This window comes from Poecilia reticulata, chromosome 4 (assembly GCF_904066995.2).
Source record: "Poecilia reticulata chromosome 4, P_reticulata-male-v2, whole genome shotgun sequence".
In the NCBI taxonomy this organism is placed as follows: domain Eukaryota; kingdom Metazoa; phylum Chordata; class Actinopteri; order Cyprinodontiformes; family Poeciliidae; genus Poecilia; species Poecilia reticulata.
In genome coordinates this window covers 25,798,467-25,816,259 of record NC_088833.1, presented here as the reverse complement: position 1 = coordinate 25,816,259, position 17,793 = coordinate 25,798,467, and the positions used below count along the sequence as shown (strand labels likewise).

Here is a 17,793-nt window from a genome sequence, read left to right as displayed (position 1 = left end):
GGGAGGCCGCACTATGATGTGGGAATGCTTCCATCAGCAGAAACTGGAAAGCTAGTCGGAGCTGGTGGGGAGATGGGTGGAGATAAAAAACAGAGAAATACTGTAAGAAAACCTTGGGGGATTCAAACGATTTGAGACTGAGGTGCAAGTTCATCTTTCTATCTGTGTGGTTTATAATGACCCTGTCAAAGTATGGATCTGAATGCAATTGAGATCTGTGGCAAAAAGTTTAGTTGTTCACAAAAAAGTTGAGGAGTAATAACTACTTGGGTTAAAATGTTAATCTTTAGAAGTAGAAAGCTTTCAGAAACAGCTCTGATTATAGCAAAAAGTTAGTAGTACAAAGCTTTAAGGTAACACAAACACATTCTAATCTTTTCCAATTTCTACTTGAAAAAAATTTAAATGTATTATTTGGTGCTTTGTGCTGGTCTGGTACATAAATCCCAGCCCAACTCATGGATGCTTGTTGTGTTAGCCGGACGAAATGTGGGAAAGTTCAGGGGTATCAACATTTTTTTTGCTAACAGAAAGCATACAATCCATCTGAGTTTTGAAAATAAAGCAGAGCGGAGAGACAGAGACAGAGAGGCCGCCTGGCTTAGAGGGAGACAGGAGAAGATCCCGAACCTCCTGTGTCTGGTCCTGTATTCGGATCCGTGTTGCTTGCTCCGGGCCGGGAAGCGGCGGAATCCAGTATGGGGAGGTGACGGACGCGGAGACGGTCAGTCCGGGTCAGGGCGGATGCGAGGCTGTTAAACAGTCGGGGAACTGGAGGAGGTCAATGCTGGATTCGAAGGCAGCGCCCCGAAGTCATTCATTCATGTTTCTTTGTTGCCAACTCCACCAAGCAGACAGGGCCACAGCAGAGATGCTCCACAAGGGAAGGAAATGTCTGGGATGTGGGGACAAACTCCATCCCCCTCCCACCTGGGGGGGGTAACTCCAATTACTGGCTTAACCCCCCCCCCCCCTCTTTCTGCGGCACGCACCTCAGATAAGATTAAAGTTACTCAGGACCAATATCGACATTTTTCCCCTGTGCCGCCATAAGGAGTGATGCAATCCAGATGTTACATATATGCAACTGCAAAATCCACAGCATTCCTACGGGTTGGCATGCTTTCTAACTGATTAGCATGGGAGGAGATTACATGGATTTTTCACTGTCAAGCAGTAAACATAGAGCAGATCCGCAGGTCAGTGTATGTCCAGGAGAGTGTTGGTGAGGGGTGGGAGGTCAAGGGGTTACGCGTCTCTGTCCCAGAACATTGTGGTTGTAGGTAATGGGGGACGTTTCTGTTAACTCCTGACGACTTGCCAGCACTGACTTGAGCACAAACAGACCGAAGCACCCATCTGAAAGCAACTTTGGACTCGTCTTGGCAAACACAACGTACAGCAGAAAAGGCTTAAAAAAGGTTCAAGACGTTTAAGCTTTACAAACCATGACAACTCTCTACAAAGCGTCTGTTTTAGCAAGGACTTCAGTGGAATTTCTCCAGCATGAGATAAGGCTGATGTTTTTTTTTATTGTTTTCTCCTAATAGAAGAGGTTAAAAAAAACGTATTAAAAACGTACGTAGAGGTACATCTTGAAGGATTTTACCTAAACTGCACAGTAACGTCTTACTACAGAGGGGAAAGCAGGTGTGTTTTTCCCCTCAGGAAAAGTAAGTGTTGTGTTTCTTTCTAAGTGGTAATTGTATGTATTCCGATTTGGGTTTTTTCTTTTTCTTTTTTGCAAAAACAAAAAGACACATTTGCAAGCTTTACGCCTGTGAAGAAGGTTGTGCGCATTTAAACTGCTTGATATGTAAATCATTTAAAATGTGAATGCATTCAAACAGAAATGAATCTTGTCACCAACACTTTCGTAGCGTAAATAATTCTTCTAAAAACACACAGTACAAATCCAAAGACAAGAGACTGAACAGATTCATAAACAACAGAGAAGTCATTCAAGCAGCACTGAATGCATTATAAGACATCTAAATCATGCTGTGACCACAAACTTCAGTCAACTTTCTTGAATGCATGGATACTCTAACTATAGTACTGCACATGCAATACCATCCAGAGATTTTATTTATCACAGAAGCAGTCATGAGTTCCACATAAACTCTTGATTGCAGAGATTCACATCTCTGGGGGGGAGGAAATATGCTAAAGGGCAAATTATTAGTTTTGCTATTGAAATATGGCGTTCATGAAACTGATGTGAAGAAAGTCTTTATAAAAAAAGAACTATTTGCTGTCACAAACACATGTAACCAAAATTCAACTTTTTACTTTTTAGCCTTCAAGCAAAAAGCTTCGCATAGTAATGATACAATTTGACATGATTCTGTTGCAAAGATTGCAACTGTGGTGTTGTACAGAGAATTAACAGTATTTTAACACTGCATCACACTATGAAATAAAGTACTTGTACAGTACAATAAATTTGTTGGATGTATAGAATTTAATGCACACCAAACCCTTAAGCGTCCGTTCAGTGGTTTTCATGCATCCCTTTTTAAGACTATTTTAGAAGTAAGATTTATACCAAAACCCAACATATGCTTCCTATTTACGTAAAACGTATCAGCTACAAAAGTTTAACTGAAGTAAATTACTGTTAGGTGTGCATTATCTGGATCTACAGCTCAATTTCAAACCATTTACTTCTGCAGACTTAAACCCATGTCACAAGCTGAGATAAACAGGCTTGCAGTCTGAGTCACCCGTGGGAGATGGGGACATGCGGCCGAGGGAAGTTTTCCATCCATCCCAGCACCGCTGTGACAAGCAATAACTCTGAACTTAAGTGTTTGCAGAGGCGTGCCCTGCTAGTCCCAGCAGACTCGAGCAACGGGCCGGGGTGAGAAGGGTTAGCTCCTCTCTGCAGCGCTGCTGTCATCCCAGCTGTGTCCAGTGATGTGACAGAGCTCTCAGCAGCAGACTGGGGCTGCAGCTAACGATTACTGTAATCAGATTTTTAAAAATGGCACATTCTACAAATTTTTACGACGGCGTATTATTAGCATTGTAGACAGAAGAAAAAAAACAGGGGAGTAAAATTCCACCATAAAACTCAGAAATACTGAGAATGATTTCAGAAAATGTCTAGAAAAACAGAATGAAATTGCAACTTTTGAAACAGAAATTTTCGTTTTCTGAAAGTTAACCTGTAAATTTCTCAGCTGTTTTTCTAGCAAATTTTAAATCTTTCAAGCACAAAAATGTCCTTGTTTTTCCTGGAAAACGTCTGAGATTAATTTCAAAATTTCTGAGATTTTCTCTAGCAAAGTTTCAGTTTTTCAAGATTAAAAGTTTTCTTGTTTTCCCTAGAAAATGTCTCAGATTAATTTCAAAATTTCTTGGCGAAAATGTTCTTTTTTTTCTATCTACAATGGCCCTAATACGCCGTCGCAGATTTTTCATTTCACCATTTAAGCCTTTTTTATACAAGATTACAAATACATTATAGATGCAAAAACACAAAGAATTCAGTTCCATTTTCCACAAATCAAAACATTTTACTGCCTAAAATGCAACAACATAACATTCATTTAGAAAATCTGAACCTAAACCTGTTCCACTTGAGGAGTTTTAGTTAAAACACATTTACAGAACAAGGTATTTTAATTATAGCTGGAAAATCTATATATTTTTGCACAGCTTTGGCTTAATTACTGCTCTGAATAAGTTTGCAAATTGACTTTTTGACTCTGTATACTCCAGTTAACGCTAAATCGATTACTAAAGGATCATTTCAATTGTTGATTGATCACAATTAATTCAAGTCCAAATGTAAGGCTCTCACTGCCACAATACTGGCCTTACAGAGCCTGGGATTCCAAAAGTATGGAGCTACCGCATGTCTGAGCTACGTTCTCGGTGAGTGGGAGGTACAGCAGTAGCAAACATGTTTGTTTTGGCGATGAAGAGCGCCTGACTGGGTGGCTGATGGGAAGGTAGAGCGGCGCGCTTGTGATGTTCTGGGAAGTGGTGAAAGAGAGAGTCTGTCGGGTTTTAGGTCCGGCTGTCTAGAGCTGAAGACGTCTCGCACACACCGCTTCTTTAACAGTGGCCTGGAGCTCGACCAGGCCTGCTCAATCTGAGCCTTTCAGACTAAAACCCAATTACACGGCCGACACCCGGGACAGCCAGGCGGGGTGGGGGAGAGGAAGGGCGCAGGCAGGGTGGCACGCCAAATGGGAATATATGCAACCGATATATGCAACCGTCCCAGACAAACGTGTGCTTTATATTGAGGAGGTAATAAATCCAGTGACGGGATAAACATTTAATATTAAACCAGCCGCACTGATGTTACAATCCTCCTAAGGTTATTCTCCTAAATAAACCTTCAAAACCAAAATCTGACCACTTTCCTTGTATGAACCGTCCATGTGCAACTCACAGGTATATCACCTTTCAGATTAACTGCACAGTTTCACATCTGCAAAAGTGGTGTTCATTACTAAAAAAAATTTCTACTTCTGTTCAGGCGTATTCAAACACTTCTCCAGTCCCAAAGGCTGAGCTGCGTCAGCCGTGCTGCCTAAAACAGCTGATGCACGCAGGAGGCAAGATGGCACGTCTAACACAATTTCAGGGAAAACTGTAGCAGCTGATTGGAGCTGAACAAAACATTCTACTAAAATGTTAGCGCTTTGTAATGCAAAAACCAAGACCAAGATTTTTCCAACTTAATGTGACGTGTAGTCCGTTCAAAACTTCTCGTTTTTATTTACAGGCATGAGAGGAAAAACGAAGAGGGTCTTCTTCACAGCTTTTGCAACCGCATGTTGTCGCTCAGCTTGACAGGAAGTCTGAGAAGTCAATTCTGTAAACGTAACTAAAGAACTTAACCACCACTTTCTTTCTTATGTTAAAATGAGAGTTATTTAACATAAATACTCTGCATCCCTAGAATCAGAACCAAACATAGAGAATCAGCATCCCGTTTCTATGCTCTGCTATTCTGGGACAAACTTCCAAAAAAGTCCAAAACAGCCGAAACAGAGTTCCTTTAAATCAAGGATAAAACCCACCTGTTTAGATTTGCCTCTGATTAATAATAACTTGAAGATTGATCAATATATTTGATGTATATTTCCTTAGTGATTTTGACGATGGAATTTGACAAAACAAAGTTTATCGCCGTTTCACAACTGGTTCCTGTATTATGTTTGCATGGTGTAAAGCTCTTTGAAATGCCTTGTTGTTGAAATGTGCTGCACAAACAAACTTGACATATACATACATCACCATATAAATATACATGCTGAGAGCAAACTAGACTGACGTTTAAATACCGCCATATTTTAGGATCTTGTAATACCCCTCTCCACTTTTGTGTTCAATTAACTTAAAAGCACAGATTCCAGATTTCTAAACCTCTGTGGAGCTGCGGCCTGCTTCAAGGCCCCAAGCTAGTGCACACAGGAGCTGGCCTGGATGAACTCAAATTGACCACCATAGCGACGCAGCGTCCAGCTCTGGTGGGTCGTCCCCACAGCAGCCCCTCACAAACACGCACGCACGCACATACGCACACACACACACTCAGGCAGAGCAAACATTTCGACCGCCAGGCACGACTGGGAGGCATTTCATCCAGCCATTTTCTACTGTAATTAATGTCTCCCTCTTGCACTCAAGCAAAAAAAAAAAAAACAAAACTCCTGGAAATTAAATAAACAAAAAGGGGCAGCGAGGACACACAACTCATTTCCCTTAATACCTCAATAAAACTCAGGGCCGTTTTGATTGCAAACTCATATCGCTCTTAAAGCCTCATTTTGAGATCCGATTTTCAGCTAATGTGTTTCTTGAACTCAAGCCAAGTGTTTCAAAGTCGAGTAATGCAGCGACGTTAGATGCAACTCTTATTAACCCAAGCGTGCTCCAGTCGCAGCCTCGTCTGAATTTCACGTTTCTTCTCCAAACTCATAAGACCAAAGCTGGAAACGTGCGACAGGACAGTTGTTCTGGGTTATCCAGCTTCTCTAGACGACCATCGTCAAAGTGGAGAGACGACGTAAATGGACACTGGAAATAAAAGTCCCCTCCCCTTTCCCTTCATTTAATAAACGAGCGGACCTAGCCGAGAGGCGAGGTTTAAGAGGTTGTTTTCAAATTCCAGTTCGGCCATGGCCGAGAGCCTGTTTAATTTTTCCGTGATTTAGTTTAATAAGTTCCTAAATACTGTGCCGTCCCAATGCTTGCCTTACGGATCCAGGAATGTACAGAGGCTCAACGAAAGTAGCAAAGTATGAGGAGGACGGCGGAGGAAATGGCTGCGGCATTAGTCAGCGACTTTATTTGATGCAGCTTAGACTTCTGCTTTTTCTAAGAGAGCTTGAAGTTATGTCCAGGTCGCCGCTGGGAAAAGTGAAACAAGAGGTGAAGAACCGGTGACTGTGTGCACTTTGACTTTTGATTTACTCTTATTACTCCTCCGCCTCCCAACACTGACTCTTTTTGCCCCGTGCATCAGACTCGACCTCTGACCTTTAGGAAGGCAAACGCACGTGTGCGTCGTCCCCTATTAAAAATGGATCTCTTCCTTTTCTGGACTCCGACTTTTTGCTGTGTTTACGGGAGCCGAGTGTTTACCCTGCAAAGAAAACTGACTTTGTTTATGGAGGAGAGAAATCTGTGGATGTTAACACAACATGTTGAAAACAAGCCACTTACCTGCTTAGATGATCTCAAAAGCCCGAGGGTTCAGGCTTCCTTTTTTTCCTCTTTATGTTTCAAATATGGGATTTTTAAACATTATCTGAATTACTTTAAATGTAGTTTCTTATAGATGGTTATAGACCAAGGAAAAAGAGGAAATGGATCCGAATTTTACATTTTTTGTGGGTTTTATTCACATAATGTGCAGATTCTACATGTAGACTCAAATGTGTGAGTATTGGAAGAAAAAGTAAAAAAAATTACAAGAATAAAGTTATAATATAAGCGAGAAGAAAAAGGTATGAGACTAAAGAAGTTCGAGAATAAAGTAGAAATTATATGAGAATAAAGTCAAATTTCAAGAATAATGTCATAATATTTTGAGAATAAAGTCATAATATTATGCTTTTATTCTCGTTATGCTGACCTTTATTGTAATATTATGACTTTATTCGCATATGATTTTATTCTCGTAATTTTATGATTTTATTGTCGTAATTTTTGTTAGTTTTTTTATTATTTTCTTAGCCCTAATACTCCATTGTACAAATATATTTACACTCAGTGGCGCAAAAAGTGGGTATGCAGCGCATGCAACGCATAGGGGCGCTGCACCAGAGGGGGCGGCGCGCCGATGATGTCTTTGCATAAACTTCAGCGCGCCCTTACGCTCCTTCACCTCGCGCACATAACGGGGTAAATGTAGCGAGTTTTACCTTTCACTTGTCTTAGTGTCGGGGGGGGGGGGGGGGGGAGCAAGCGTATGTTTTCTACGCTCCTTCACCCTGACGTACCTTCCTTCAGGGGGTAGGGGGACGCCGATTTATGTTTTCGCATCCACCTGAATAATATGTAGTTGCGACCCTGAACACCTGAATCAAATGGCTTAATTACCTCCTTCTTGTGTAGGTAAGTTCTCCAGAGCCTTGCTAATGACCTAATTATTCTATTCAGGTGTGGTGCAGCAGAGGCACATCTAAAAGTTGCAGGACACCGGCCCTCAAGGACTGGAGTTTGACACCCCTGCTCTAAGTGTTTACTGTGAGTGACAAATGGATGGTATAATTATGCAAGATGAGCACACACCTGCAGCAGCAGCCTTTCGAAACCCAGGCAGGAATCCCAGCGGGCCAAGTTGGGGTGTCGGAGCGTTTGGGCCGTGGCCAAGCCCAGCTGAAGCACCCCGCAGTGACTCTCTAGCGCCTCCCAGCTGCTCCGGAACAACTTCACATAGGAACACAGCTGATCGGGGGTCACGCGACCTGAGAGGAGGGAGATGCAGGGTGAGATATTTGGACCCAACAGAGCAGTGGATGCAATAAATATTAGCAAACGTAGTAATAAAAGCAGTAGTAAAAGCATTTTACAGGAAATGACAAAGTGGTTGGACGTTGTGATTTGTCATGTGACTGTATCTGATAATTACAATACGAGATAAAATGAATAACGGTGTTAGCGAGCCAATGTCTCCAAGGTTTGGGACATCCTCAGTCGATAGCCGATTCTCCATTTACCTTAAAATTGTACAATTTGACACTCTGAAAATAGATTGGCATAATGAAAACATGCCGATTTTGAAAAAAAAAAAAAAGTCTTGATTTTTCAAAACAGTTTGACGCTAGGATGAGGTGGTTTATCAGCCGTATCAGATCTGATTTATTTAACTGGTTTATTTCACAAAGCTTCAATGGAAACACTTCTTTTGTATCACAGACGTCATGTGATCAACAACCTGATGTTACTACTGGTGGAAATGACAAAGAAGACAACAGGAAGTGGTAGGAGGACGATGGCATGGCATGTTTTGTATTTTTTTTTAAATGATTTATCTCGTGAACAAACTCATTCATGTGTGATATTAATTGTGTTCTCTTATTAAACACCGCAAACACAAAAATCATATTTTGTTCAACATTAGCGAAATACCGACAACGTTTTGAGCCCATCTGCAGTGGAAATGCAGCTATTGATGCTACTGAACGGAGCAGGACACACGGCCTTGGATGAGTCGTGTTGTTTACTGGAAAATAATTGGGACGTATCTTTGATGTACATCGTCCACTGCAGATGTGTGCTGTCCGTAATCCATCAACAAAGCATTCTTTGTGCCCAGTAACCTTGACCAGCGATTTTCCTTGACCAGAGGCTCCCAGCTGTAGAGCGACTGCCAAACACATGATCCATCCACTTTTGTTTGGAGCTGTCCCCTCTAGATTTGCTAGCTCTTTACAAAAGAAAAATAATTTCCTCGTGAAATCATTACACTTATATCCAATATGGGCCGTTTCTCTTGAGGGCTTCAATTCATTTTGAGTTTCATGTTTTGTCTTACTGAGTAAAAGCTCCAGGGGTTTAAAACAGGCAGTCATGAAGCAATATTACTCACACTGCGAATACATACCCTGTGTTACCATGAGTTACTGACTGTAATTAAAGAAATAGTGCGGGAACACTGATTGGAGCTCCTGAAATTCTGTCTGGGCTATGACTATTATGTGTAAATGAGAGGCCTTTGCTGATTACTTAAAGATACGTAAGAGAAGAAACCAGACAGACAATGTTTAGGATCTGCTCCGCTGAACATTTCCAAATCCCCAGCCATCTTCTTAGCCCCCTCTCCCTCCACTCCTCAGGAAGGATATGAGCAAAACTTAGCAACAACAGTATAAATAGTCGAGTCCTAAAAGACTAGAAAGATGGGATATAACACCTCCGTATGATCATTTTCATTTGTGTTGATGTTTTGAACTAGCACTAGATGTGGGTGTATTTTGAGTTTGAATATGACCAAAATTTATTTTGGCAAGGCCAAACATATGACCAAAGGTAAAACTGATGATAAGAAATAGACCGGCAACCTCCAGAATGCCAAATATAACTCACAATCTACAATGAGTTCAAGGCTTTTTTCGCTATAGTCAACGGCACAAGCACTCGTTTTCCTTAAGTGTTTTGTTTTTTTTTTTTTTTTTTTTTTTTTTAATTACAGTACAATTTCTGTATGTTTTGTTGGGATTTTATGCGATGGACAACAGAAAGCAGCAGATAATTGTAAAGTGAAAGGAAAAGGATGCATGGTGTTGGATCTCTTTTTGATCGCGTTTTAATTCTTACACTCTTTGCAAAGTACTTCATGTTGTTTTTGTTGTGAAAGACGCTCTAACTTAATGTCCTCCTAATGGGTAGAAGAAGCCGAATACCAATCCCTGCTGTACGCAATTATAAGAAGCCTCAAACAATAACTAGCGAGGAAGAGTAAACAACAGACAAACTGAGGAAATATCTAAAAAGTAAAAGAAAAAAAATGGGTTCAGGTTTCTCTCTGAACTGAAAACATTTCTGAAGCCGAAACTTCGGTCCAGACCTAGTCGGAATACTGAAAAGCTCTTTTGTTAACATATCCAACCATAAAAATCCTGGCAGTAAAACTAAAGCTCCCCAAAAGCTTGATGTGCCAACCATAATTCAAGACAGAACCAGGAAATATATTCAAAGCTAGTCCGGCCTTGAATGGGCACCTAAGAATGGTGCAGAGCAGGCCAAATGTAATCAGGCTTTACAGTGAAAGCACACAGTCTGAGGGAGAAAATGTAAGACATTAGAGAAACCAAAGAAAAGCAAATAGGCCAAGCAGACACACAAAGGGACCTGCTTTGCATTACACACTTAAAGCATCCTGGCAGAGCCTTGGCTCTTATCTGTCACAGAACTTCCCTCCAAACAGCTTTGTGATTCCTTCAGCATCTTTGTGCCAGATGAAAAAGGAATCTGAGAGAGATGATCTATCAGCTGAGCTCTTGTTCCAGATCAGGGTGTCTTCAGAAAGACAGCTGGCTGCGTGTTCTTCACTTCTAATGTTAAGCCGCAACAAAAAAAGTTTTCCACAGTCCAACTGTAAATTAATATAGATGATATAAAGATTCTCAGAAAGTTACATGTTGAGTGCACAAACTATAACCCCTTACTAAAATATTAATTGGCTATATTGGATGAAATCTCCTCTCCAGTCTAAAATATTTTAAATTATTTTAAATTATTTTGAATATTTAAAGATATCCTCCATAAACAACTCTGATCAGCTTCACTGTCATTGATTAAGAGAAGTATGCCCACAGCATGATGCTGCCACCACCATGTTTCACTGTGGGTGGTGGGTTCAGGGCGATTTGTGGCACTCTGCATGTAGGCCAAAACATTTTGGTCTCGCCTAACAAATATTCTTCCACATGTTTGTTGTGCCTCCTACATGGCTAATTGCAAAAGGTATTTGTTTTATCAATGGTTTCCTTCTTGTCTCTCTTCCATAAAGACCAGATGTGTGTAGTTCTCGTGTCAACAGATTCTCCCACCTGAGCTATGGATCTAAGCAGCCACTCCACAGTTATCATGAGACTTTTTGGCTGCTTTACTAATATCTACAGACTGCCAGTTCAGGTTGATTGCCATGTCTTGGTAGCTTTGTAGTTGTCCAGAACTCTTCGTTTTGATGGATGATGGACAGAACAGCGCTCTGTAGGATGATGAAAGCTTGGAATATTACTTTATTGACCCGACTCTTTTCTAAACTCCTCGACAAATAGAAATCTCTCAGGCCTTCACAGAACAGCTGGATTCACACTGTGCTTGAACTTTATTTTATCTTAATGTCTCATAGTAATGGGGGTGAATGCAAATGCATTTTTTTCTTTCCAAACCATGTGCCATTTTCATCTGCTTCACAATCATGAGGTACTTTGTGGTGATCAATCGCATAAAATTCCTATAAAATACATCTAATTTGTGGTTGTAAAATGACTAAATGTGGTAAAGGGACATGTGCGGCGCTGTAACTTATGACATCATGTGGTTCATAAGTATCATATGCCAGGAGGTCGGTCTCTGCACGGCTATTCTTGTAGCCCTTAAATGAAGATGGCTGAGAAACCTGAACCGTTGGGCCCATTTTATTGTCCTTTAGAGGGCATTTATAGAAAGAACAGACATAAAGCAAATTTCATTTTCATTCTCGTGCTAAAACGGCTTGAGCGTTAGTCCTTCGGAGCAGGATGTGCAGAGGTGGCAATTGAGACATGGCAATCACGATCAAAGTCTTCCACAGCGCAAGTGCAGCCAAGGGCAACGATGCTTTAGCTCCGTTACTGGAAGATGACTTACATTCTGGGTGCACGGGGTTGCAGAGGAGCTAAGTGATCTCTGATGCGAGTTGCAGAGTTGAGTGGTGACCCATCTCAGCAGTCGGACAGCCTCATAAGTAATCCCGCAAGACTGAGGGACGCAGGAAGTCTGAGAGACTTATTTATGCGGTCCGAAAGGAGGAACATCCTGAAAACGTTCGGTTATGGGTGAATGTTGGGGCCTCTGCTCTGGAGTCTACACCACATTCAGGCACACACTGCACCAAATCACTCAGCGGCAACGACAGTTGTCATCTATATTTTCAACAGTTGGTTAAATCATTTACGTTTTAAACAAAATTACCTCAAATAATTTCTAAGAAAATATGTGATGAAAGTTGTTTGGGAATCAGCTCTAGAGACCACTGATAGGGACACTTAAGTGCTACCCAAAAGGTGAAGCTCTCGATTTACCGGCCAGTCTACTTTGGTCTATGGTCTTGAGCTCTGGGTAGTGACTGAAAGAACAAGACCGGGTGTCACGGCTCTCCCTTGCAGACAAGGTGAGAAGTTCAGTCATAGTTCTTCTCCCTGGAAAGGGACTTCACTGCATCTCCACATCAAGAGGAGTTAGCATGCCTCATGGATGCCTCCCTGATGAGGTGTACCAGGTATGTCCCACCAGGAGGAGACTCAGAGGAAGACCCAGGGAGTGGAAAGTCTTGGTCTTTGTGCTTAGGGTGCTGTCTCTGTGACCCGACTCCCTGACGAACAGAAGATAATGAATGGATGGATGAATGCATCAAGATTCAGAAATTTCTTCTCAAACTCTTTCAGGCAATACAAACTCTTTCAGGCCCTGATGATACTGCTGGATCATCAGGGCTCTAGCTATATCGCTTGTAGGATGACTTGATACAAATGACAATGCAGCAGCTGTATGAATCCATTCTGAACCCAATCCCCTCTGGTATCAAAGCCCAAGGGCATGCCCTGCCCTTCTGCCACGGGAGCAGCAGGGTGTCTGCACAACCACTCTGTTATCCATTTAGTCTGGTGTAAACACAGGCAGATTTGCATAAACACAATTACAGATGATGAAATGTATCTATTAAAGTCCCATTTAGGAGCCAAAACACCCAAGACAAACACATATCGTGCATGTTCTCACGCACACTGAGGGAATTTCATCATCCTATTACAATCCTATTACATCCTATGAGACCTTAAACGGGTCAACCTCAGGCTCTGAGAAATGGATTATTTTCTCTGTGTCTCTCTGGATGATCCTATTCTGCTGAAAAGCCAAGCTGGATCCGAGGGTGTATAAAACCAATAAGAACGTATGAGGCCCTGCAGTGCACATGCAAAGTATTTTCTTTGTTTATCTGGAAAAACCAACAAGAGCGAGAATGAGCTCAGATATGAGTGGAAAAATGTTAGTCTTTAAGAGAACTGCAGGGCACCAAGCAGGGATGCAAACGATTCATGGAGTTACGATTAATTGTTGATGAATATTTTATTGGATTAAAATTAGTTCCAGTTGATTAACTAACAACACCAGCTTTGACATTCTTTTGGTGTTGTAGTTTGGCTGCCACCCAGCAGAGAGCACCGCCGGTCACCCTTCAGTTGATAATGGCGAAGCCATACCAGAACGAGAAAGAGAAACACTCCGAACAGAGTCCGGCGTGGGAAGCAATATTAACTATATGCAGTTCTCTTTTGAAATATAAACACGCAAAGCTCTTTAGGTTTCACCTTAATATCGATGATTCTCCCGAGTTGCTTGACTGAGGAGCGTCAACTTCTCAATCAAAAACTAGTGATGTGTTACGAAGGCGAAGATGTGAACCGAAGCGAGGATAGCACAGAAAACTTGTCACATGGAAAAAAAACATGACACCAAAAAGTAATGCTGATTTTTTTTTATATGTTTGAATAAAATGAACTTTGTTCTTTTATTCTGTGAACTGCTGACAACATGTCTCTGAAATTCCAAGCAAAAATTTAGTATTTATTTGCAGAAAATGAGAAATGGTCAAAATAACGAAAAAGATGTGGTTCTTTCAGACCTCAAATAATGCAAAGAAAACAAAGTTTATATTAAACAACCATACTAATGTTTTCACTCAGGAAGAGTCCAGAAATCAATATTTGGTGGAATAACCACAAGGTTTTCAATGGGGTTCAGTGCAGTGGGCTCTTCATTTTTTCCAGAGCTGCATTTTATGCTTTTCATTTTTTGTTTTTCTGTTAAGGAACCTAAGAGTTTTCTGTTCTGCTATGTTATATATATACACATATGTGTCTAAGCTTAATAATGTGAGAAAGCCACACTTTTCTGTTTGTTCAGTCAGTATTTAACACAGCAGACACAAAAAATAGTTTTAATTTAATGTTGATTTTTTTTATTCAGCATATGAACATTTTTACTCTTTATTTGATGGAAAGATTGTCAGTCCTCTTGATACCATAGAAAACTCAAGATTTTAAGGAAACGTCCAGTCAAGGACATAGGGCTAGTCAAAGACTAGTCATAAAACCAATCAACTTTAGATTCACTCGTTAATTGATAACTCGTGTCCTTAGCATCAAGTGAGCAGATTAGAATGAGTTCCATGTGGCGCATTGGAGGAGAGAATGATGGATTGAGAACTTGGCTGTCCTGAGAAGGAAGACAGTGTGGGGAGTTCATCGGTAGCTCACAGGGGGATCCATGGTGGTGTCCATGCCTCTGCCAGTTATGCATAAAGGTTTAGTGTGTGAGGGGCCTTACAGTGGCCCATTCTCTCCCTCTCTCTCTCAGCAAAGACATTAAATCAACAGACTGTCAGTCAGCAGGCAAAGGCCGCTTTAATGCACCTCCTTATTCATATACTCCTGACTTTACTGTCACTCCGAAACTCTGCAGAGCATTTGTTTAAATAAATCGTTTTGGATTCCACAAAATATGCACTGCATCACCAAAGTGCGAAAAGACGGCACAGCGTGCACATGCAAAAAACTTTACAAGGCTGTGTTTGAGAGTGTGTGTGATCTTGTTATGAGACCTTCTTTACCTCACAAATTACAGGGGCTCGAGGACCAACACGATCCCTCCCTTTTTAAAAGCCCCCTTTTATGCCAGATGTTAACCTGAATGTTAAGACCGGAGTGTGTGCATGTGAGCAAAGGATAGCGTAAAGTCCAAGGTGCATGGAGCCACTTCACGTTTGCGTGCCTGCACATATTTTCATCCCTTGCTTCAGACTCCTTTGCTTCATTACCAAACAACAAAAGTTTTTCGAAAAAGCAGTGTGCGTGTGTGTGTGTGTGTGTATGCGAGCGAGCGAACATGTGTATTTGTGTGATGGTGTGTCATGCAGCCAACATGTGGTTCAGATTTCCTCTGGGGCCACATGTGCAAAAACACAGCAAGCCAGAAAAGCTGGATCTCAGTGGGATCCGCTGCAGCCCGTCTGCAAAACGCTGAAATACAGGCGCATGCTTCTCCTCCAGAGTAAATATCTACATGCGTCGCTTTTATGTGATGCAAATGTTTATGTTTCGTTTTTTTCTGGGCATTGTTATTAGTTTGTTTTATAGTTCATAGAAAATCAGCCTCATCTGTGGCTTTGTATGGGCTGGTATGATATTATAAAGGCATAACAACTTTTTTTAAACAACCATGGGTTTCAAACAAATAGAAAAAAAAATGTTACAAAATTTATGTGCTTTTATTTTGAACAGAACAGCAACAATCGGTTCTACTGATGCTGAAGTTGTATAATTGATGCATCAATCATGCTTCCTCTAGCCGATGCAAATAAGAGATTTTGCAATTAATGATTCATTTTTTGACCAATTCAGTTTTTTGGACATACTCTATGAGGTATGGCCACTTTTAGAGTCACAACTCTTGAAAGTGGAAAAATGTGCTGAAGGTTCTTTGATTGAGGCCGTTTTTAATCTGACAGAGAATCAAGAACATCCTTATTGAAGTACTAATTTATTTATCTTCTTTACCAAGCTAAAAGAAAATGCATTGAAGTACATAGTGTTAGTTTTAGTTTACTTTTTCACTCTATTTAGAGCCAATAGTAGACTAAACACTAAACTAAAACTAACACCATGTACTGTAATTCAAGAGAGAAACTCAACCATTTAGCTCTTTGCAATGTTTGTGTTCACAAACCAAAAATGGCCAAACTTATAGGTTTTGGTGGACTTTAATAGTTCTGACTACAATCTTAGTATTTTTTTTCCAGTGGCCGTAAACCTCTTCTCTATTACTGCTACACCAATGTTGTCTGTATATTATATTTATTTATAGCAAACATCAGCTACATTTTGAATCAGTTTCAAGTTCGAATTGAGCAGAAATGTTTTTGCTGTTCTTCCTTTAGATGAACACAAGCATAACAAGCTGACTCTAGCTGGGTAATTAGTCAGGCTATCTGCTTGGGTAGCCAGCCAGTAGTTGACTGCTTTGCAGATGTGCCGCTCGTAGCTTGCAAAATGTGTTTTGAAAATAGAACCGTCATAACCAGAGCCATGGCAAGAGCGCTTTAAGCTTCCACCCTATGACTGTTCCTGTTTTTTTTGCAACCAAAAAGTGAGGAAGGTTCAGAAAGGTTTAGTAGATATTTTTTTAGCCAGCTAAATGGCAATGTGGCGCAACAACTGGTGGGGGGGGACAGGTCAGCACTTCTGTGCTCTACGATCCACAGTCAGAAAAAATCTCCAGTCTGTCTAGAAATTTCTGTCTCTTATCAACATCCGTAGGAAAGGCGTGAGAGAAAACATTTGCTTCTTTAAAGGTGTAGTGTTGGTTTATAAAAATTTGGTATGCTTTGATACTGGTAACCATCCCATGTGGCATTCATACAACAAATTAATCGACCTACAATTAGTTGTCGATTTATGGTTTACTAGATTAAAAATGACTAAAAACATCCACTAAGACCTTCTTTATGTGTTGTAGATTGGCCTCCATTCAGCAGAGGGCGCCGCTTGACATCGTTAAGCAGAGCCAATTGAGCCAAAAAATAAAAAATAAAAAAAATAAATAAAAAAAAAAATATATATATATATATATATATATTTTTTTTTAATTCAGTATACGATGAAAAATTTTGCCCTTTATGATACAGATAGACGGTCAGCTGTCTTGACCGTCTAGTTGATTGATGAGATCAATCAACTTTAGATTAACTCATTCATATGCAACTTGCATCTCTAATGCTTACCCATACTCATCTTGATTGGCAGCTTCTCTTTGGTGGCCGCCTCCACCAGGTGGCGTCGGACTTCCATCAGAGCCTCCTTGTGTTTACTGGTGAGCATCGTCTCCCACAGCAACCTCGCAGAGGACGGCCTGAGAAGCAGACGAATTCAACACGAGAGCTTAGGGGCAAAGAAGAGTCACTGGTTTTTGTTCATCTTGGACATGATCGAGAGTTTGTCTTGTCATCAAACCAAAAACTTTTTTTTTTTTAAACAAAGGGGTAGATGCAGAATGTTATCATGTCAATCCAACAGAAAACTCCAGTGTGCCAGCCTTCGTCAGGCCCAGTCGGTGCCTGAAGCCAAACAGCTTGCAGACCAAGACACCCTCCATGGTGCCATCGCTGGGCACATCTCATTCCCTCATCTCATTATCCGGTAGGTTACAAAACAGCCCGATTCCCATCTTTGACTGCGAGTGATGACAGAAACCACGTGTGGGGATGATACTATCTGCTCCCAGCAAGAAAAAAAAAAAGGTTCCTATAAAGAATCAGAAAATTGTCACAGAGGAACCTTATCATCGTTAAATTTGCAGATGACAGGAATTGCTCTTCAAAGCGGCCGGTGTCAGACTTCAGGCACCAGACACATTTCATATCTAAGTATAAATTTGTCTCTTTTCCAACCTTGTCTGTTAAATATGCTCAGATAAGACCAGTGTCCTTGCTTCTGACAACTAGACAGAAGGCATGCAACAGTTACTGCTATGAGCGTATACCAAGGTTTCAAGAAG

At 41.0% G+C, this 17,793-nt stretch overlaps 1 protein-coding gene across 1 annotated transcript in view; it reads right to left on the bottom strand.

Annotated features, from left to right (window-relative positions):
• Positions 1-17,793, bottom strand: part of scfd2 (sec1 family domain containing 2) — a 117,974-nt gene that overhangs the window by 84,776 nt on the left and 15,405 nt on the right. The window contains exons 3-4 of the mRNA XM_081606572.1: positions 17,021-17,148; positions 7,762-7,937 (exon numbers count right to left, since the gene is read on the bottom strand). Coding sequence (XP_081462698.1) covers positions 7,762-7,937; positions 17,021-17,148 — 304 coding nt within the window. The remainder of the gene's footprint in view (positions 1-7,761; positions 7,938-17,020; positions 17,149-17,793) is intronic.